The sequence below is a fragment of the Rhipicephalus microplus genome, unplaced genomic scaffold, assembly GCF_043290135.1.
Source record: "Rhipicephalus microplus isolate Deutch F79 unplaced genomic scaffold, USDA_Rmic scaffold_327, whole genome shotgun sequence".
Classification (NCBI taxonomy): Eukaryota; Metazoa; Arthropoda; class Arachnida; order Ixodida; family Ixodidae; genus Rhipicephalus; species Rhipicephalus microplus.
In genome coordinates, this window is record NW_027464895.1 from 1 (window position 1) to 20,521 (window position 20,521).

General features: G+C 41.8%; 1 protein-coding gene across 2 annotated transcripts in view; it reads left to right on the top strand.

Annotated features, from left to right (window-relative positions):
- Positions 1–2,529: 2,529 nt before the first annotated feature.
- LOC119162147 (uncharacterized) overlaps positions 2,530–20,521 on the top strand; it is a 46,037-nt gene continuing 28,045 nt past the window's right edge. For both annotated transcript variants that reach the window (XM_075885804.1, XM_075885803.1), the window contains exons 1-3: positions 2,530–3,045; positions 7,692–7,900; positions 15,219–15,339. In XM_075885804.1, the coding sequence (XP_075741919.1) occupies positions 2,754–3,045; positions 7,692–7,900; positions 15,219–15,339 (622 nt within the window). In that variant the 5' untranslated portion in view covers positions 2,530–2,753. The remainder of the gene's footprint in view (positions 3,046–7,691; positions 7,901–15,218; positions 15,340–20,521) is intronic.

Below are 20,521 nucleotides of genomic sequence, written 5' to 3' on the forward strand. Positions count from 1 at the left end.
TTTTTTTCTTTCTTGCGTTTTCGTATATATAAATACGTATGCATATACGGTGAGTGGTGGCGACGGCGACGTCGAGGCCGGCGGGAAAGTCTAGCCAAGAATGTCATTTAATTGCTATCGCAATAAAAACAAGATCGCTTGTCGAAGTTCGATGCAAGCTGACAGATGGAAACAAAGCGTGGAACAGCCCACCGTGTTTTCATTTGTCCGCTCAAATCTTTAAAATTTTGTGATACTGCTTGCCTCTCTCGTCTCCGTCTGATGCAAAAAAAAAAACAACCATTGTACCTTTAACACCATGCAAAGCTACACTTTAATACATCCTCAGGTCACAACCATTGCACTAAATGTCATTGATATAGAGAGCCTCCAATATCTTAATTATTAGTTGCATGTTGATGAGTTCAGAGCACAACCTCCCCAGTTCACTGACATTCTTGACCGTTACCTAGCTTTTTTTTCTTTTTTTCCCTGAAAAGACCACAGCCTATATTTCAAGAACCATCAGTATTTATTAACATTTGTTTTCCTTGACACACTCCACAAGATTGTCATATATTTTCTTGTGCAACGAAGTCATAATAGGAAATACAAAGCAGATCAGGATATTGTAAATACGAGATGTTGAGGAAGGCGGTTTGACTCGGTGGCCGAATGTTCTTTTTATACGACGTATGAAGCGATTTGTGTAAACCATTTTTTGGTTCTAACTATGGTTGTTTGACCTGCTGAATCATCTGCATCTGATCACAGCCGAATTAAGTTTCGAGCGTCGCATATGAGAACGTTCATAGGATCAGAAATTCACCACACTTGATGAGGCCTGATTGGTGCATATTTAGAACATAGGGTAAAAAAGTGTAACAAAAATCAAGCAGTGGATGCAAAAGGAACGTTTTCAATTCCCATATTCACTTCACAGTGCTAGATCATGGTCAGTATGTGCCCTTCAAGCATACTCTTTGTCTCCCCAAGTACAACAGTGACATCTAAGTTTCAAACAGTGCGTATAGATCAAGGACACTAAGGGAACGAACCTTGTTCTATTTTTTTGTTTATTTGCTTGTTCGTTCCTATGGTGTTCTTTTTATTCGCTTCTCGATCCTTGTTCTAAACAGTTTAATGTATACCTACGTGTCGGTGTTATACTTCGGTGAAACCAGAAGGTTATACTTAAGGAACAAATAGTTAAAATAATGTAGCCTAGTGACATAATAACATGTGTAAACTTTCATCACATATGAATTCATTGCACGCAGCTTAACAATATCGTAAAACTACCGCCTGTTACATGGCCGCGATCATGCGTAGCCCTGTAACAGCGAATAATAATCCGTCGCGATCCTATTGTAATGGCCGACGCACGGTATACTGCTACGTTTACAGCTTCTCCCCACTTTTAAACGTATTATACTAAACAAAGCGCTGTAATTGTCTCAGGAAATGTCTCTCCACTAATGGTAAAATACCTCTTGCTGTTGAAAATTTGTCTACGACGGCTCTTAATTGCCATGCCCATGTGTGCGTTTGTGGCATAAAACCATACAATTTCGCATCATGCAATAAAATACTATTGTATCGCTCCGCACTTTTTCTATTTATTTACATGTATATGTATCATAACAACTGGTTGATAAGAAGTGAAATACCAATAAAATGTCACAATAATGCTCACAACATACGAACCCTCAATACTTGGGTTGGATAAAGATGTATTCTTCCTTGCCGAAGTCAGGTCTAAAGCTTTCAAAAGGCACTGGTTAGCACAGGCAGTGCTCTGACAGGTACAGAAAGAACACACGAGAAGCCTTGCAGGCAGTTTTACTAGAACAATGTGGTAAATATTAAGCTAGATGGTTTATATGCGTGGTCAAATCCGCACATCTGTCGTCATTTCCATGTCCATTACGGCACTCCAACCCAACAACTTGTCTTCCAAGTGATGTGGGTGCTGCAGCGGTCATCGGTTCCATCATACGGTCACAATTTGCCTTGTCTTTCACACAGTGCTTACGCTGTTTGTCTCCTGCATTAGCCTGCGTAGTTGTCACGGTTACGCGGCATGGCTGGTGCCCTTCGATTGCCCGTGACGCTGCCGAATGCAAAATACTCGCACAACAAAGAGCTTAGATTGGCGCAGCCGCGATCGAGCGTGCCATGGTGACCTCCACGATGGCTTTTATTTACTTCGAAGCAGTCCACGCTCCATGGACGGCATTCCAGTCCCTTTGGGTGCCGCTCGACGGTATGTTAAACTTCCTCCCTTCCCGTGTTGTTCAAGCTTATTCTAAATGCGCGCGAAGGCGAGCCCTTGTTGACCCGGCCGCTCTGCAGTTCCCATCCTGTCGTCTTCCTCATCGCTTCTGCCGCGTATTTTGCCTTTTCTATCGATGCGAGTGCCGCATAATCTGCGCTCAACGGAGCGTGTACGACGATGCACTGTTCCGAGTCGGAGATCCGATGACGCAGACAATTCGACACCGGAGGCCCGCTTGAGCGGTCTGCTGTGCCTGTCGGCAGGTCGTTAAGTTATAGCCGCCCGCGTGCGCTGACATTAGCTACTCTATAAGTATAGTGCGTCCACGCAGCTCAAAGCACTTGCTGACCAAGTGCGTGTTGCTTAGGCAACGTAAAATAGGACATGTCAGCTTGCTCGTCAGGCCGACGAGCTGGACGGAAGCCCTAAGAAGGTATCACTCGGCGTACGAAGAGCGAGGGTGGTGTGTAAGTGCTAAATAGTAAGCCCAATTAGCATGACTGGGAGCAACAGGCTTCGCTTTCTTGGCTACATCGTCGCCCACCTTGTTGCTACTGTCGAAGGGGCCCACGAGACCACAAACGTCGTGACGGGAGTACCAACGGCCACTGCGGCAACAACGCGCAGCTTCGAAGCCGATGTGGACGAAGCCCTCAACCTGCTTTCTCGAAAGGCCCTACCGATGGTCTCGGAGCTGTTAACAAGCGGGGAACTCAGCCCTGCCTGTTCCTCTAGCCTCATCAAACTCTTCATTCACTTGAGGCTCAAGGAACCGTGGGCATTACGCAGTGAGTACACCTGTGGGCCAACGCCAAGTTTTGTCGTCACTAAAGCGAGCAGCAGCCAAAACTGTGATCTTCACTTCAATTATGATGTAAAAAATGTAATGCCTTGTTATGTTAATCACCTAAACAATCCTATCACCCTTTTAGGGGCGAAGCTCCTCATGGCGTGGCTTGTGCGTCCCTGAGTAGAACCTAACCACCAGTGGCACATACCCGAAATAGTGGTCCTTACGATTTTGACCTCCAAGGTGGTTCCGGTGAGAGATTTCTCCTGCGCGTTGTTGAACAATAAAAGATAGTGCTCAATGCACATGTTAATGGCTGCTAAGGGGGAATGAGAGACAGGAGCATTCGGCCTTTCGGTAACGCGCACGCTGCGATCCCCATTAGCAGCTATTGGCGTGTACATTGAGCACGATCTGACAAGAAAGGGTTGCTACGTTATACTCGATGGGTGTAACCTCCTTGGTTTTAGATAGGTTTAGCGAGTGTTGGGCCGCATAGCCATGAATACAGTGAACTAGTATATACCATGAACTCGAGGTGTTTAAAGGTGGGAAGTAAACCCGAAGCGCAAGCCGTAAAAAAGTGTGCATGTGCCACCTCCCGTTTAGTCCTTGAAATGTCCGCTGGATGGCGGTGCTTCTATATGGAGAATATATGATGAAAAGATGCGAGATGGTGGTACTTGGAGTGCTGAATAGATGGACGAACGGACTCACAGACAGATGCATGGATGGACGCATGAACGGACGCAGGCGCGGATGCATGGACGAACGCAGGGACGGACGCACGAACAGACGCACGCACGGACGGGTGAATGGACGCATGGACGCTTACACAGGCGTACGCAGGAACGGACGGAAGCAAGAACGAATGGACGGACGAATGCTTCGCCCCACTCCCCATCATTCACTCCGTGGATATGCTGCCATTTTTGTCGAGCTCAGCTGGATGTCTTGATTCAACAACAGAAGATTTTTTTCTCAGCCCTGATGACCTATTGCGGTTCTATGGCTGGTGATTTATTTAAAACAGCTGTCGTATAAGGAGCGTAACTTAATACAATCGTAAAGAACCTTCTCCACGCGTGTATGTCTAAGCACTCTTCGCACCTTTTCCATGTGATACAAGTTCTGATCAAATCGAAAAATCAATTCATAACACCTTTTGCTCCAAATATAATAATAATAATAATAATAATAATAATAATAATAATAATAATAATAATAATAATAATAATAATAATAATAATAATAATAATAATAATAATAATAATAATAATAATAATAATAATAATAAAAGATCAATTATTATTATTATTATTATTATTATTATTATTATTATTATTATTATTATTATTATTATTATTATTATTATTATTATGTTGTCTTTGATTAACCTACCCTCGGTCTTTAATTTGACTTCCGTCCGTTCTCTTCGACCGTGACCCCTCTAATTCTGTACTCGACTGGTCACATTTTAAAGGTGCGAACCATTTTTGCACAGTGCTCGGGCTTGCATCAGCCTCCATGAATGCCTTTACGAATATATGCTGCTAAACGTTCCTTATGACACGAAATTTCATCAATACAGTTTCATAAAATGAGACGTCATGGGCTGCCTTATGTTTAACGCGTTAGTGAATAGATGTACCTGTTTGCGGAAAATGACTACCTATGACTGCAAAATAATGGTGGACTGCCAAACAGCCCTTCTTGTTTTCTTGCAACCGTTGAAATGATAATAAATAATACATTTAGTGTGTGTATAGGCGTTTGTTTTCTGTTGAACGCAGCTTTTTTTTTAAATCACGTGATATGATTTTCGTATAGTTTAATGCCACTTAGATGATATGACATACGTAATACATTACAACCATTAAAATATTAACGTACTTTTCTGTAGTAGTTCAACACAGTGTGCAGTAACATCAGCTCATAAATGCAGGCTCATTGGGACAGCGGAGTGGCTATGAGAATATAATTTCATGATTTATTTGCATCTACCAATCACGGTTTGAGACTCGGAAGATGTCAATAATTTCCGGAAAACTGTTTATGTGATCTACCAAACATTCCATCCTATCATAGTTTGCTCATTGGTTTATTTGTACTCCTCTGGTAAATGTGTTGCAGTACCATAAATATCAATAGGTTTTGTACTCCTCAAAGAATCTCGCCATGTCACATAACATTGAACTCATCTGCAACAGCGGGCGTAGAAGACTAGGGCAAATACAACGTACATTTCATTCGGCCTCACCTCACACAAAACCTCTCATTTGTAAAACACTGCTTCATCGAATACTCCGACATGGATATGACGAACACGCAAAATATTAGGTACAACAAAATGGAATCTGTCCTGATGAAAGCTATGGGCTTCATTTATCGTTGCTACGACAGGTAAATTTCACGTCGTTTCCAACGTTTTAGTTTTCGCTTTGAATTTTCAAGGTTTCTTTTTTTATATTCTCCACGATTTATTATATTTATGTACTGCATCAAAACTGCTAAACCTATTTCCACCAAGCATCATCATGAATTGAATATGTCTTCTTTCATTCACCGCACCGATGAGTTTTAATACAGCTTCTAAGTTTTCATGAGTCACATATTTTGGTGCTGGTTGTGGCACTGCAATTCGTTGAAAACATGACGCTGTCAAATTTACAAAAATACAGGTAATTAAAACAGGCCAACAAAGGTGCACCAGTCAGATTCCTGTTTGCGCGCGGTATTATTTCATAACTGATATTCCCTCGATCGCGGGCTGCGTCAACAATCAGCCGTTTCTGATATAAAATTAGTAGCTTACGCTGAGGTCCCTTGTAACTTTACATTGTCACATTGTATTGTCACCTTTTATTGTTGCGTTTCATTGTTTTACGCATGCCTGTTTGTAGAAACAAAAGTATCTCACTGCTAAACACATGGGTGAAGCCCTGATCATCGGCATAGAGGAGTGAGTGAGTGAGGGAGTGAGTGAAGCAACTTTATTTGGCCCAGAGTAGGATAGTGTTTAAATAGTTAAAAGAGAGCATTACACAATGCATTTAATTAAATAAATTGGGGGATCTTTAAGCTTCGACTTTACTAGTTAAATGCAATAGAGATATCCGGTCTCTAGTGCGTACTTCAACCACTTAGTGCATACTTTTTTTCATCATAAGATATTACTCGATATATTTAAATTGTGCATTTCTAAAATGTAACCAATAAAGTTGAAACTGGCTTGTGCCACTTAAGCTTTCGCATATGGCTGTATTCTGTATAACATGTAGCGCGCTTTAAACCACGAGCAAGTGTGCGCGTGAAATGTTCTTGAACTTGCTATATATGCACCCACTACGTTGTGTTAATACGCGCAGCAACATCGGTGCCTTTTGTAAAGAGTGGCCAACCTTAAAACATGAAGTTGTTATGGTAATCACATGCTCTGACTGCCGAGGGCAATGCACGCTTGTACCCTAAAATATTACTTCGATAGTACTTGTTGTATTGTACAAGACAGGTGTGTTTGTAAAGCATGAACGTTATTTTTAGCGCATTTCTGAGCAAAGTAAGTTATTTTCAGAGTATTTCCAAGTAAACACGTGGCTGTGAGATAGAACACCTGCTTACCACACCAACGACCTGGGCCCGATCCTCACTCAGACCCGGAAAGTTTACTTATTTATTTAATTTGCACTTTCTTCAATTTTTCGATCATGGACAACATCATTACTTTTCGCTCACAACCAACTACTCCCATACCGACGCCGTATATCTGCGAAAAGGGCTATTTAACGCTATCGCGTTAAAATTATAGGTCAGGTGGGTACACGCTAAGCTTTTCTTGCTGCTATTTCCATTGTAGGGGAACGTCTACTAAATTTTTTTACAGCTGTGGAGAACTCTGCAATTGCTTTATCGGGTAAAACTAATCCTTTGTACTTCATCGTCATCACTTCTTATTCTTATCAGTCGTTGAATTCTTTAATATAATGCTAAGTATAAAGAGTCATGTTATGTGCATCTTGTCTTGTTTTGCATTTTTGCATTTATTTTTGTGTCTGCTTCTCCACACTCCAGTCATAGTCCCTCTAAAAGGCAGCATGTTGAAATAAGTAAAACCGATAAATATATCTAACCAGCGAAAGTACCTTATACAGACTTAATGAAGAGCTTGGGAAGTGCCACTGGCTTTTATTGTGATTAGTGCCACTCATCGCTTCCAATGAAACGCTTGTGGCACAGTGATAGCTATCCGATTATTGCAAAGTATGCGAATGCGAACCAGAGCAATGGGCCACACCTTTGTTGTGTGTATGCGCGAAAATTTTAAATCGAAATATTCGTGGAGTGTAAAGTAAGGAACAAGCAGAGAACTGTGCAAGCATGGGCCTCAGTATCTCCGATAAAAACCGGAATACGGCATTAATCAGGCCATGCGATGATGTCTCTACGCCTAGTCGAGTCTGTTCTGGTTATGTTGATTAGCGCGTCCTATGTGGTGCTACATGATGTGACTCTCATATGTCAATTTTGCAGTTAAAAGTCCATCGTTTCCCTTTTACGTCGCTAACTTGTTTCTGTAAGCTTGTTGCGCTATTGGGAAACGGATTTGATAAATAATAAACCGTGACTACCCACGCGTTTCTACAGTGGTGACCGCCAATGGCTTGGTTCCGACCAACCTGCTCGAGGGCAGCCTGGTGAGCTTAGGCGGCTACGAGCAGTGCCTCAAGACTCGTGTTCACGACTACCAGGGTGAGGTACTATTGAAGGGCCGCTACTGCACGCTGTTCGCCCAAATGCCCAAGGATGCGATGCGGGACATCGTGAAGCGCTTCCACGCTGCCGGCATGCTACGCGTGAGTTCAACTCCATAGGTGAATGTGAATAATGTAAATTGGAGCAAACGGTAAAAAGGACCTTTTCAAAAGAGATCTGCGTTGAAACTTAGCATGTATTGTAAAATAAGTGTTTCGACTCAGGATAAACCCGCCAGCACAAGTAATAGTAAATGAAGTACTTGGGCAGAAGCAAACATGACTCAGTTAATTTGTTCAGGTGTTAGTGGTCTGTACTCTAGCTGCTTCAAGCTTCGGTATCTCGCATGAGGGGGAAAAAGTGACATTGAGCATATATCGTGACATAATGGTAGGAATCAACCTTAGGAAGTTTACGTAGAAACTGCAACGTCCTCGCAGCTTTTACCATCAGTCGAATTTGGCTGAAGTGCACAAAACAAGTGGAGAATTACGGGAGGAGCACATAGGCAAAACACCTTTTGTGGCATCGTGATAAGGCTTACGAAACATGAGGTTATACAGTTTCAATCCTAGAAATAAAAATGGTAGAGAAGGAAAAGCAGGGAGCTAGGTTCACCAGACCAAGACGACTTACTACCCTTCATGGGTGAACGCGAAAGGTGAGTTTGAAAAAGGTAGAAGAAAGTGTGAAAAGACAGAGCAAGAGAAAGTGTGTGTCGAATATGCTCTCGACGGATGACCAGTGCCAACACAATAACACTCTGCGAGTCATACACCTCAAACAGACCTCATTTAGCAAAGTCAATAATAATAAAATTTAGGGTTTTACGTTCCAAAACTATAACTTGCTTATGAGAGACGCCATAGTAGAGGGCTCCGGAAATTTCGACAACCTGGATGTTCTCTAACGTGCACTAACGACGCACTGAACATGGGCGTCCAGCATTTCATCTCCATCGAAATGCGATGGCCACAGATGGAATTGAACCCACGACATTCGGATGAGCAGTCGAGAACCATGACCACTTTGCCCCCAAGGCGGACCTCATTACCGAAATGAAGTTGTTTAAATAAACAAACCATGCCAAAATAAATACGGCTACTTCAATCGTACGCGATGCTAGGAGTTTATTTAATGGTACCCGCTTTTAAATATTTGTAATGCAAGATGATATTGTCGCTTGCGAGAAGTACTGGGATCGACACCCAGCACCACCACCAGTGTCGCGGTTCAACGTAAGCAGATCACAGAGATGTTGCGTCCGAGAACCGACGGCGTGTGTTTTTATGCAGGAGTCAAGAGCAAGAGACCTAACGAAAGCACGTCGTCTCCTTTTGTGTCCCTTTTCACGAGACTGTTGGCGCACACATCGCCTTCGTTCTCTGTCTGTTTCGAGCGCGGCAATATATATATATATATATATATATATATATATATATATATTATATATATATATATATATATATATATATATATATACAAATAGTCAAGCAGATGGCTCCGTGAGAAGTCACAACGTAGTTTATTTTTTTCGACGTTTCAGCCTTCTTCAGGAATTATTGATTTGATTGATTTGTGGGGTTTAACGTCCCAAAACCACCATTTGATTATTAGAAACGCCGTAGTGGAGGGCCCCGGAAATTTCTACCACCTGGGGTTCTTTAACGTGCACCCAAATCTGAGCACACGGGCCTACAACATTTCCGCCTCCATCGCAAATGCAGGCGCCGCAGCCGGGATTTCAACCCGCGACCTGCGGGTCAGCAGACGAGTACCTTAGCCACTAGACCACCGTTGTGGGGCTTCATCAGGAATTAGTGTACAGTTTGTTGGTGCTTAGCTTTATACAATCAAAAATGAGAGGGTACGCGAAAAAAAAAGAAAGAAAGAAAGAAAGAAGGAAAGGAAGAAAGAAAGAAAAGGCAACGAGAACATGATGTAGATCCCACCCCCTCACTGGCGCCCCCTTGTACTTTTTTTTTCCACGATCCCCTTTAAGTTGTCCGCGCACAGGATATGCAGACCACGGACATCTTAAAGGTGATCGTCGAAAAAAAAAAGGAGTGGAAGGGGGCGGACGGGGGAGTGGGTTTTACATCATGTTCTCGTTGGCTTTTTTTCTTTCTTTCTATTTTTTGCGCACCCTCTCTAATTTAGGATTCTATAAAGCTGACAACCAACAAACTGTACCCTCATTCCTGAAGAAGGCCAGACTCTGGCTGAAAAGTCGAACTAAACCACGTTTTGACTGCTCATGGAGGATCTACTTGAGAATATATATATATATATATATATATATATATATATATATATATATATATGGCACAACGGGAGCGTTTTCAACAAGGATAAATATATTTATTTCCCAACAGTTTCGGGAGGGGTCCTCCCTTCACCAGGGGATGAATTATACTAACATGAACTTCCAAACTTCGTTGCTGCCGCGTCCCCTCGCCCTGAAAGATGTTTGCGAAAGTGAGAGCGAACTAAAAAAAAAGAAAGAAAGAAAAAAAGAAAGAAAAAAGAAGGAAAAACGAAAAGAAAAAAAAAAGAAAAAAGTAGAAAAGAGGAAGAACCACTGTCAACACTGAGAACGAAACCAAATGTCCGTGTACGTCCACATCCGGTTCTTATTCCATGCTGGTGACTTCTCGACGTTTGTCGGGCCACCCAAGATTGTCGCCGCGGTAGCGGGAGGGGTCCGTGACGGCGTGCGTGAGGAAAGGATTTCCCCTTAATGGGTCGGTCGACTTTTTACCTTTCATCTTCGTCCGTTTCCCTTCAATGGTCATCAAGTGGTAGGCGAACATAAACGCTTTGTATGTGCATGTGAAAAACAAGAAATAAAGAAAAAAAGAAGAAAAACGAAAAAAAACAAGAAAGCACAGTGTACACGTACGAGTCAGTCAGAAAAAACAAGCATGGTCTCCAGCTATCAATCTTTGTCACCAATTTCCTCCTGGCTTACTTCTCGGAGGCAGGAGAGTCTTCCGGGCTCCTCGTTGATGCCGGCTACTAATGTTCAAAATTTGAAAATAAAGTATGCCTCACGCTGTTCGTGCTCGTGCCTGTTTGAGAAACCGGACTGCAAAAGAGTTACGCTGATATTTTCAAAACTGTGGTTTGGTAGGCGCAGATGTCTAGATAAAGGTAGCTTCGGCAGTGAAGTGGCGTGGTTCCGGTGATTATTGAACCACAGCCGAAATGGCGTGTCTGTTTGGCCGATATATTCTTGTCCGCAGATGTTGCAATGTAGCATGTATATTACGTTACTGGAGTCACAATTAAGGCTTTCAGTTATGCAGAATTTGAAATCCGAGAAGTTCGCTTTGGATTGACGTGTTGTGACCATCTGTGGGCACACCTTGCATCGAGCTTTTCCGCAGGGATGGAACCCTGATTGAATTTTGGGACGTTTGTTTTTGCTCTGACAATAATGTCCTTCAGATTTTTATCCCTGTGGTACACCACGCGAGGTGGCCTCGCGAAAATAGAAGTTAGTCGTTTGCTTTGCCTGATTATGTTGAAATGGCGGGAAAGTATGTTGTTGATTCGTGGCGCTGATGAGGAGTAAGTTAGTACTAGGTTCGTTTAGGAAGTCGTTTTAGATACTCTGTTTGGTCTCTTAGCTATATCATTCCTGTTCACGTTGCGAGCACGTAGTATGGTATCGTCAATAATGTCTTCCGGATAATTCCGGTATGAAAAATATCGGCCATATCGAAACAACATATTAAAGTCAGAACGAAGGGCACTCGATGAACTACGAAAAAACACTGAAATTACCATCAAACCGGCTGCTAAAGGGGCTGCATAGTAATTCTAAACACGTCGGACTACTTAAAGGAAGGGGAACGACAACTATCAGACACAAAATTCTAAAAAGAACTTCCAACGGACCCGACTCCCGAATTTGAAAGGCAGATAAAAATAACCCTAAATAATCTCCGCCGGGATGAGAAAATTACCGGCAAAATGTTAAAAGCAATGTTACCGGCCCATTCTGTTCCCGGTCGATTCTATTTGCTCCACAATATACACAAGGCAGGCAATCCGGGACGTCCGATAGTATCCAGTAACAGCACATCAACAGAAAATATATAAGAATTCATCAATTCCTTAATAAAAAAACACCCCCCAAATTTTCCCTATAACGTAAAGGACACAAACCACTTCATCTGCGAAACCTCAAGTCTCAACATACCAGGCGGTTGTTTTCTGGTGACCATGAACTTCTGCTCACTGTACACCAACATACCCCACCAGGACGTAATAGCGGCTATGGTTTCTGAATATGTAAAATCTGACTCATCAACTAATGTAAGTGGCGAGGTACTGTTTACACTTTTTGAACTTGTACTAAATTATAATCATTTTGAGTTAAATGGCAAGCATTTCCTTAAGATCAGTAGCACTGCAATGGGCACGAAAATGGCCCCAAACTTCGCCAGCACCTTTATGGCTTCACTTGAAATCCCATTCATTGAGGGACACACCTTGAAATCTTTTTACTACAGAAGATACTTAGACGATATTTTTATGATATGGAACCACGATGAGGGAAGTCTTTTCCGCTTCATAGAGCATTTTAACAAGTGCCACCCGTCATATAAATTCACGCACAAAATTTCCAAAACTAGCATTAACTTCTTGGACGTCACTGTCACGGTCAAAAATGACAACTTCTCAACAAACCTTTACAAAAAGCCTACAGACCGTCAATCGTACCTACATTTCAACAGCAGCCACCCAAAGCATTGTAAAACGGGCATACCATATTCTCTGGCCTACCGGTACCGAAGGGTATGCACCGATATGCGGGAATTCGACAGCGACGCAGAACACCTTAAGCATTCCTTATTGAGACAAAATTATCCGGAAGACATTATTGACGATGCCATATTACGTGCTCGCAACGTGAACAGGAATGATATAGTTAAGGGACCAAACAGAGTATCTAAAACGACTTCCCAAACGAACCTTGTACAAACTTACTCCTCATCAGCGCCACGAATCAACAACATACTTTCCCGCCATTTCAACATAATCAGGCAAAGCAAACGACTAACTTCTATTTTTGTCAAGCCAGCTCACGTGGTGTACCGCAGGGATAAAAATCTGAAGGACATTCCTGTCAGAGCAAAAACAAACGTCTTAAAGTTCAGTCAGGGTGCCATCCCTGCGGAAAAGCTCGATGCAAGGTATGCCCACAGATGATCACAACACGTGAATCCAAAGCGAACTTCTGGGATTTCAAATTCTGCATAACTGAAACCCTTAATTGTGACTCCAGTAACGTAATATACATGCTACATTGCAATATCTGCGGACAAGAATATATCGGCCAAACAGACACCCCATTTCGGCTGCGGTTCCATAATCACCGGTACCACGCCACTTCACTGCCGAAGCTACCTTTATCTAGACATCTGCGCCTGCCAAACCACAGTTTTGAAAATATCAGCGTAACTCTTTTGCAGTCCGCAGTCCGGTTTCTCAAACAGGCGCGAGCGCGAACAGTGTGAGGCATATTTTATTTTCAAATTTCGAACATTAGTAGCCGGCATCAACGAGGACCCCGGAAGACTCTCCTGCCTCCGAGAAGTAAGCCAGGAGGAAATTGGTGACAAAGATTGATAGCTGGAGACCATGCTTGTTTTTTCTGACTGACTCGTACGTGTACACTGTCCTGTCTTGTTTTTTTGTTTTTCTTCTTTTTTTTTCTTTTTTTCTTTTTTTCACATGCACATACAAAGTGTTTATGTTCGCCTACCACTTGATGACCATTGAAGGGAAACGGACGAAGATGAAAAGTAAAGAGCCGACCGACCCATTAAGGGGAAACCCTTTCCTTACGCACACCGTCCCGGGCCCCTACCGCCACCGTGGCGACAATCTTGTGTGGCCCGACACACGTCGAGAACTGACCAGCACGGCATAATAACCGGATGTGGACGTACACGGACATTTGGTTTCGTTCTCAGTGTTGACAGGGGTTCTTCCTATTGTCTACTTTCTTTGTTTTTTCTTTTTTTCTTTTCGTCTTTTTTCTTTTCGTCTTTTTTCTTCTCTTTTTTTGCTTTCTTTCTTTCTTTCTTTCTTTTTTTAGTTCTCTGTCACTCTCGCAAACATCTTTCAAGGCAAGAGGGACGCGGCAGCAACGAAGTGTGGAAGTTCATGTTAGTATAACTCATCCCCTGATGAAGGGAGGACCCCTCCCGAAACTGTTGGGAAATAAAGATATTTATCCTTGTTGACAACGCTCCCGTTGTGCCATATCGCATACCTTCACGAAGACTAACTGGCCCATTAAATTATTACTCCCACTATATATATATATATATATATATATATATATATATATATATATATATATATATATATATATATATATATATATATATATATATATATATATATATATATAATAAGGGAAAGAAGTGTACACCTAAGGGCTCGTTTTTCCGTGTTTTGACTCAATATTATTGAGATCTAACAGACATTAATGCTCACGGCTGGTTATTTTTTCATCCACTTTTCTTTATTCTATATATCAATGTATATATATATATATATATATATATATATATATATATATATATATATATATATATATATATATATATATATATATATATATATATATATATATATATATATATATTCGTCTAAATATATAGTTTCGAACTTTATATCTAAAATTTATACGGAAGTGACAAACCCGCTCGCACGTCAATAAGCACGACGATCCTAGTGCTCCCTAACGGTCCGCGTACCAACGACACGTTTCTTTCGTACCGGTTCATGACCGTGATAAGCAGTCGCAGCGGTTTTCGTTTTTGTGGCCGATAGCAAAACGTGTTCATCGTAAAGCCACCACCATCGTTGCAGCCCTGCCGAGACAGCACAATGGGGCAAATGCGATGGTCGTTCGTAGGCGGAACGTTAGGGAGCACTGGAAGCATTGTGCGCACTGGCGCACGAGCGGGTCTGTCACGTAGTATTTTTTTGTATTTCGCGAGCATTAATATTTAGCAGAAGAACGCTAATACTTAACAGATATAAAATTCAAAACTATATATTTGGACGTTTTGAAAACCAATTTACAACTTTTTCATTGAAATACTTTACCCGTATTCGTTCCTTCAAAAGTTAGCTAATTAAACAGACCTAATTAAACAATATTTGAGAGCACAAAAAATCGTCTGATTAACTCCAGGCAACGGTGAGCAACAAGCGTTTGGCCGCGTCGTAATTACGTGGTCCAGCATATTTTCAAACTCTGACCAACATTACGTGGGACACCCTGTATACACGTCAGCATGTACTGATATATATTTACCTTTTATTACTTATGACAGCTAAATGCGAACTGTTGGCTCCGTCTGACAGTTGTATACAACCATACCTTCGCAGGGACGGAAGGATCCATTGACTGCAACTACGGACACTGGTTTTCAAAGCATCGACTTCAGAGTGGGGATATGCCTGCCCTCACTGTGCTCACGTTCTGAAATAGATTTTCTCTTTAGTTCAAGTAAGAATTCGTTTCTCTACGCTGTTATTAACCTTGTCCATGTGCTCCAGCACGATTTCTCTTTCACAATGCGTGGGATATGTAAAACGTCATGTGTACAAAGGCCGCTTTTCTTGTTGTGCGTCTCCCCAGCACTGCACTGGAGTGTTCGATTTCATTTTCTTGCTTTTGCGAAAAAATTGTCACCCTGGAAGTGCGTTTATGCCCGACGTTTTGCAAGAGAAGTACTTAGGGTGGCAGAAAGGTTGCGAATACATCCTTGTCGTTCATGCATGTAGCTTACTCGTTATAATCCACGCTGCATAATTCCGATAAACATCAGGAATGTATTTTTGAAGGTGTCAGTCTTCTCTGTCTACAGATATGATCCAGCCTGTACTAACGTGGAGTCCCCTAAAAATGTAAAAATTCGTATTTCGTAAAGGTGCTAGAGAGTATAGAGAACTACCATCTTACAGTAAAGCATTAGCGATTTTGAAGCAACTGTGAATAAGTTTGAGAATGCCTTCGCCATGCAATGGTCTCATTCTACCTCATGTAAGGGCGTCTTGTAAAACCGGAAATCATATATGCAACAAACAGTATTTCGACAATAGCACACTCCGCTACTAATTCACAGGGCTTTTTGTGCGTTCTAAAGGGTCGCCGTCAACGTCGTTTACTGCTGCAGTGATTAGATGTGACCCAGAACGGAATAATTGATAGCCGCCTGCCGAGGAACAATTACGCTTTCAACTCTTCTGGTGTGTGTATTGACTACAGCTACGTGGCCCTTACTTTTGTCTCAATTGAACAACAACGCACATAGGTTCTTTTACGTTCCATCTGAATTTTACAACAAGTAACTGTGAACTTTAAAATTACGTTCACTGTGTCAACCGCAAAGATCCCGGACCCTAAAGGGGCCCTGCAACACCTTTTTCAACATCATCGAGAACTGCTGCCGATCGATAGTAAAGGCTTAAGAACACGTGACTCAGACATTGTAGCGCAGTATGGGGCTGAAATTTGCAATTATTTTTGAAGCAAGCTAGAAATTTTACCTTATTTCTACAGTTGATGCCATATATGTGAATAACCTTGCCCTACTCGAAATTCAAAGCAATCGACTGATTTGAACATCGTGAGCTGCGTAGTCAAAGAGGCCGACGCGAGAGGCCACTGCGTGCCCGCGCGCGCACTCGCGATCGCAATAAAAGTATGCTACGCGCTTGAAGACAAAAAAAAAGTGCTCAAGGTAATGAAACGCCAAGCGTAACTTCGTTACCCCGTGCCATACCTCTCTGCTTAGCTTCCAGCACACTTTTCGGAACAACAGAATAGAGAAAGCGATTATAGCATGCGGTGAAGCTCTGTAATTCCAATGGTACTTGAAGGATTCAAAATTTTTTACTGTGGTCAATTCTTGAGGCAATAAACTTCCCTATGAAACCATTCGAGCGTAACATAAAAAAAAAACGTGTTGCCGGGCTCTGTAAATTTGAGATAACTGACGCAGTGTTTTGCTGAAATGACTTCAAAAAGCTCCATCTTTAATAAGAGCTTAATTTGGCCGAATTGGTTCATTGTGGTTGTATTGTAGTAACAGTGGGACAATTATACTAACAAACAAAATGGATAGGAAAGAGCGCTGACTGTCAACTGAATTTATTGAAGGTGTTACGGCTGCATTTATACAGAGTGCAAGAACAGTGCTCATGTACGACGACACATGCGTGACCATGAAAAAAAATATTAACTGAGAAAAGAATACTCTATCTCGAAAAAAAGAAGTGATGGTGAACTAATGCAATGATCCTTGGCCTTTCGGGTGAAAAATGCTTCTATAATCTTTCTTTCAGTCTTCGATTTTGCTTTTTTTCAAAAACCGTGTTTTAAAGCACAACCAATTATTCAATGAGCCAGCATTGGGCAATGCTTCATTGACCAAGCAGGATATAGCATGCTTTAAATTTTAAGAATGGCTATAGTAGTTTCATGGCTGCGCACTAGAACGTGAGTGTAGTCATATGTTTAATAAAACGCAGTTTTTGAAAACAGCAAGAAGGAAGAATGAAAGAGAGAATATAGAAGTATTTTTTTTTATCAGGAAGGCCAAGGATCAATGCATCAGTACTCTCGTTTCCAAGAGAGAGTATTTTTTTTTAGTTAAGAATATTTCTTCAAGGTAGCACATGTATCATCACACATGAACACTGTTTTTGTGCTCTGGATAAAAGCGCTGGTAGCACTTTTAATAGGTTCATTTGACAATCAGTGCACTTTCCATGTCCATTTTGCCTCTTCCTACTGTCATTGCACTGTTACTGCAATACAACCGCCGACTCTACGAGCATGTAGGTAAACCTGAGTGAAACGACTGCTGTGATCAGGCCAAACATACTAAAGTCGGTTTGTTATGAGGAAGCTTTTGAAATAGGCGCACACAGTTACATTTGTAAAGTATTGAACAGGGCCCGAACGTGCCAAGGATATCAAAACCATTGGGAAACGCGATATTCTACGCAGGGCCGCAGGGGAGTTGTGGTTGTCTCAGAAAATACTTCTGAATCACCAATAACACTTGCCCCGTAACTTAGTTTTTTCCTCTTTGTATCTCCATTCTCGACGTACTTGACAAATGAAAAAGAAATGCATAGCTGGGATTGGCGGTACATGATGCACCAGCTTCAAACCTACCACGTGGTTGCCCTCGGCGAAATATAGACTGTATACACAACATATTTGGGTCAGCAATCAGAGTGATTTGAAAACCTAATGATATGATCAAGATTAAAAAAAAATGGTACTTCTGATAACCGTAATTCGCCGCTGGCGCCGGCCACACTACAAATATACGTGCGCACTTGCCCCCCCTCCCCCCCCCCCCCCAAACACACAAGGCCAATATGAGTCACGCCGCAGTGGAGGATTCCGGAAATTTCGACCATTTGGTGTTTCTTAGAGTGTACTGACATCGCACAATAAACGGGCCTGTCCTGTGGCCAGAAATACTTTGTTGAAGATATATAATGATGCCTGGAAAACAGAGTGCCTTCCATCCTCCTGGAAAGTTGCAAGAGTGGTCCCAATTCTCAAACTTGGCAAACCACATTTATCCATGGATTATTTCCGTCCCATCAGCCTGACTAGCTGTCTTTGTAAAGTTGTGGAAAAGATCATCAAAGCTGGACTTCAGTGGTGGGTGGAATGTACGAATGTGCTTCCAGAATATATGGCAGGCTTTCGTAAACGCCGCTACACCATGGATGTCATTCTAGACATTGTAACTTATGTAGATCATAAAAAGAGCTGTGGAAGAACCGTTGTTGCAGTATTTCTAGATATAAAGCGAGAATTTGATACAATCACTCACGCTCACGTACTACACGGTTTAATTCAGTTGGGAATAGTTGGCAAAACACTAAGATGGATTGCAGAATTCTTAAGAGACAGGAAAATCTTCATTGACACAGCTGACGGTGAAAGTAAACAGCATGAAGTTAGTGAAGGAGTTTCACAGGGTAGCGTACTAAGATCATTTTTATTTAACTGCGTTATTGCAGAATTATCCCATATCTTACTAGTTTGAAATATTCCCTATATGCAGCCGATCTGTGCATTTGGGCATCAGACACGAGCATTCAAGCAGCTGAGCGAAAACTTCAAGATGGGCTGACAATCATCAATGACTTTTTAAAGAGCAGAGGCGTGATTCTTTCTCACGAGGAAACACCTCTACTTCCATTCACAAGAAAATGCCTTAGGAATTTACACTTAACATAGACTCTCAGCGCTAACAACTTGCGTGACAACACAAATTTCAAGGATTATTTTAGACATACGTCTTGGGCTCCACAGATAAAATCATTAGAGGACAAAGTCAACTCCCTAATCAGTATATTACATCGACTGAGTGGAGTGAGATGGGGCAGTTCATGTTCTTCTTTATTGTGTATACATTAAGAAATCCTTCGACAAATAATAGCTTACTCTGCCACGGTTTTACATGAGATATCACGTAACTTAGAGGAGAGGATTCAAAGATTGTTGACCAGAAGCCTTCGTATATGTATTGGTGTACCGCGAGCGTCTGCCAGGGCTTCGGTAATTGCGGAGTCTCGTCAACCGACTTTCCATACTATGAGATTTATGGACATTTGCCGGCATTATCTTCGGTAGGCAACTCAACACGCTAATCATCCCCTATACCAAGCTATTCAGGAGAGATCAGCTGCAATAAAATATAACACTATAGTAGAATACAAAACTTTACTGCCTACGCACGAATACTGGCCTCTATGTGCATCCACCCACCATGGCAACTCTCTATCCCGGATATTACAACTTGGATTCCGGGATTAAATTGTAAGAATGATATGAAAATAATTGTAATAAAGCAAATAGCTTTAACACATCTTTATACCAATTATGAATACTATATTCACGTGTACACCGACGTATCATGTCTGAATCAAAGCTCTACGTTGGTATTCTTTGTACCTGCATACCAAGCGAGAAAAGCTTTTAAGCCCATATTCACGTGTACACCGACGTATCATGTCTGAATCAAAGCTCTACGTTGGTATTCTTTGTACCTGCATACCAAGCGAGGAAAGATTTTAAGCTCAGCCATTTCACTACATTCACAACGGCAGAACCCTATGCAATACTGTGTGCTTTACGCTTCTTATGTTTACAGCTAGGTCTACTTCGATGGGTAGTTATCAGTGAATCACAGTCCTCATTAGTTTTTTTTCAAAAGGATTAGCTTGGGCAACAAAGCTAGTGAGTTCGCATATGAAATCAGAGAACGTACACTATAGCGAAACATTTAAACTCCACCATAATGTTCCAGTCGGTGCCAAGCCACTGTGGAATCACAGGAAACGACATAGCTGATCACATTGCACACGCAGCACATCAAGACAATCATATATCACTGCTACCTCAATCGATGAGCGATGCGCGGTGTCTAATAAATAGGCTGAGCTATCAACTGTCTCAGAAATTTTGGTTCGAAAATGGTGCGCAATACTCTCAGTTGTATAACATTGATCCCGGTATTTAATTTAATATTCCGTCAAAGGTTAGCCGATTGGTAGAAACAATCATCCATAATCTTCGACATGGTATAGCCTACACGAAGGCCCTCTATAGAATAAAAAAAGCTGGCAGTCCTACCTGCTCATGTGGAGAAGCT